At 61.1% G+C, this 914-nt stretch overlaps 1 protein-coding gene across 1 annotated transcript in view; it reads right to left on the reverse strand.

Moving 5' to 3' along the window:
• Nucleotides 1–275: 275 nt before the first annotated feature.
• ARX (aristaless related homeobox) overlaps nucleotides 276–914 on the reverse strand; it is an 8,268-nt gene continuing 7,629 nt past the window's right edge. The window contains 2 exon segments of the mRNA XM_040636889.1: nucleotides 276–292; nucleotides 685–908. Of these exon segments, the coding sequence (XP_040492823.1) occupies nucleotides 276–292; nucleotides 685–908 (241 nt within the window).

A 914-nucleotide genomic window follows, 5' to 3' on the forward strand; every position in this document is an offset into this window, starting at 1 on the left:
CCTTCTGCCCCCTCCCAGGCCTTTCCGAGCCCATTTTCTCCAGGACTATTTTTCTTTGCCTTTCTGTGCAAGGAGCCCCCTCCCCCCTCCCGCTGCGGGCTGTTGGGGCATGGCCCGCGCTCAGGGCCACTGGGCTGCTTCCTCAGCCCCCGCAGGGGTCGCCCACGGGCAGCGCCCCTCTCGCTGGCCTGGGCCTGCGTGGCAGAGCCGCGGGTAGAGGTCGTGCGCAAAGTTTTCAGGGTGGTGGTGATTTTTTTTAAAGTTGTTGAATGTTTTTAGATTCTCCCCTGCCCTGAAATGGGGAAGGAAAAAAGAGAGCGCGCAAAGGGAAAGAAAAAGAAAGGAAGAAAGGAGGAGGGGAGTGAGCGGGGAAAGCTCACAAAAAGAGAAAGGAAAGAAGGGGGAGAGGCGAAAGATGAGGAAAGAAAGGGAGAGACGGGTAGGGAAGGAAAGAGAAAAAGAGAAGGAAAAAAATGAAAGGAAGAGAGGGAAAGAAAGGTAAAGGAAGGAAGAAAGGAAATGAAGGGAAGAGTGGGAGAGGGACGGAGGTGGACAGAAGAAAAAAAGAGAAAGAAAGAGAAAGGGAAAGACATAAAGAAAAAGAAAAGGCCAGAAAAGTGGGGAAGGAGGGGAAGGGGGTCCAAGTCCGGATGCGCGCGGGGACGGGGAGGGGGGGGCCGGGGCCTAGGGGCCGAGAGAGCAGTGGTGGGTCGGCTTCGGGCGGCGGCTCTGGCGGGGACGCCCGGCTCGCTAGCGCGCTGACCGCTCTCCCTTGCCCGCAGGCTCCCCCAAAGGCAGCAGCGCCCCGTTCGAGGCTGAGCTGCACCTGCCGCCCAAGCTGCGGCGCCTGTACGGCCCGGGCGGGGGCCGCCTCCTCCAGGGCGCCGCGGCGGCGGCGGCGGCGGCTGCTGCGG

Source organism: Ursus maritimus, assembly GCF_017311325.1.
Source record: "Ursus maritimus isolate PB19 chromosome X unlocalized genomic scaffold, ASM1731132v1 scaffold_X1, whole genome shotgun sequence".
NCBI lineage: Eukaryota > Metazoa > Chordata > Mammalia > Carnivora > Ursidae > Ursus > Ursus maritimus.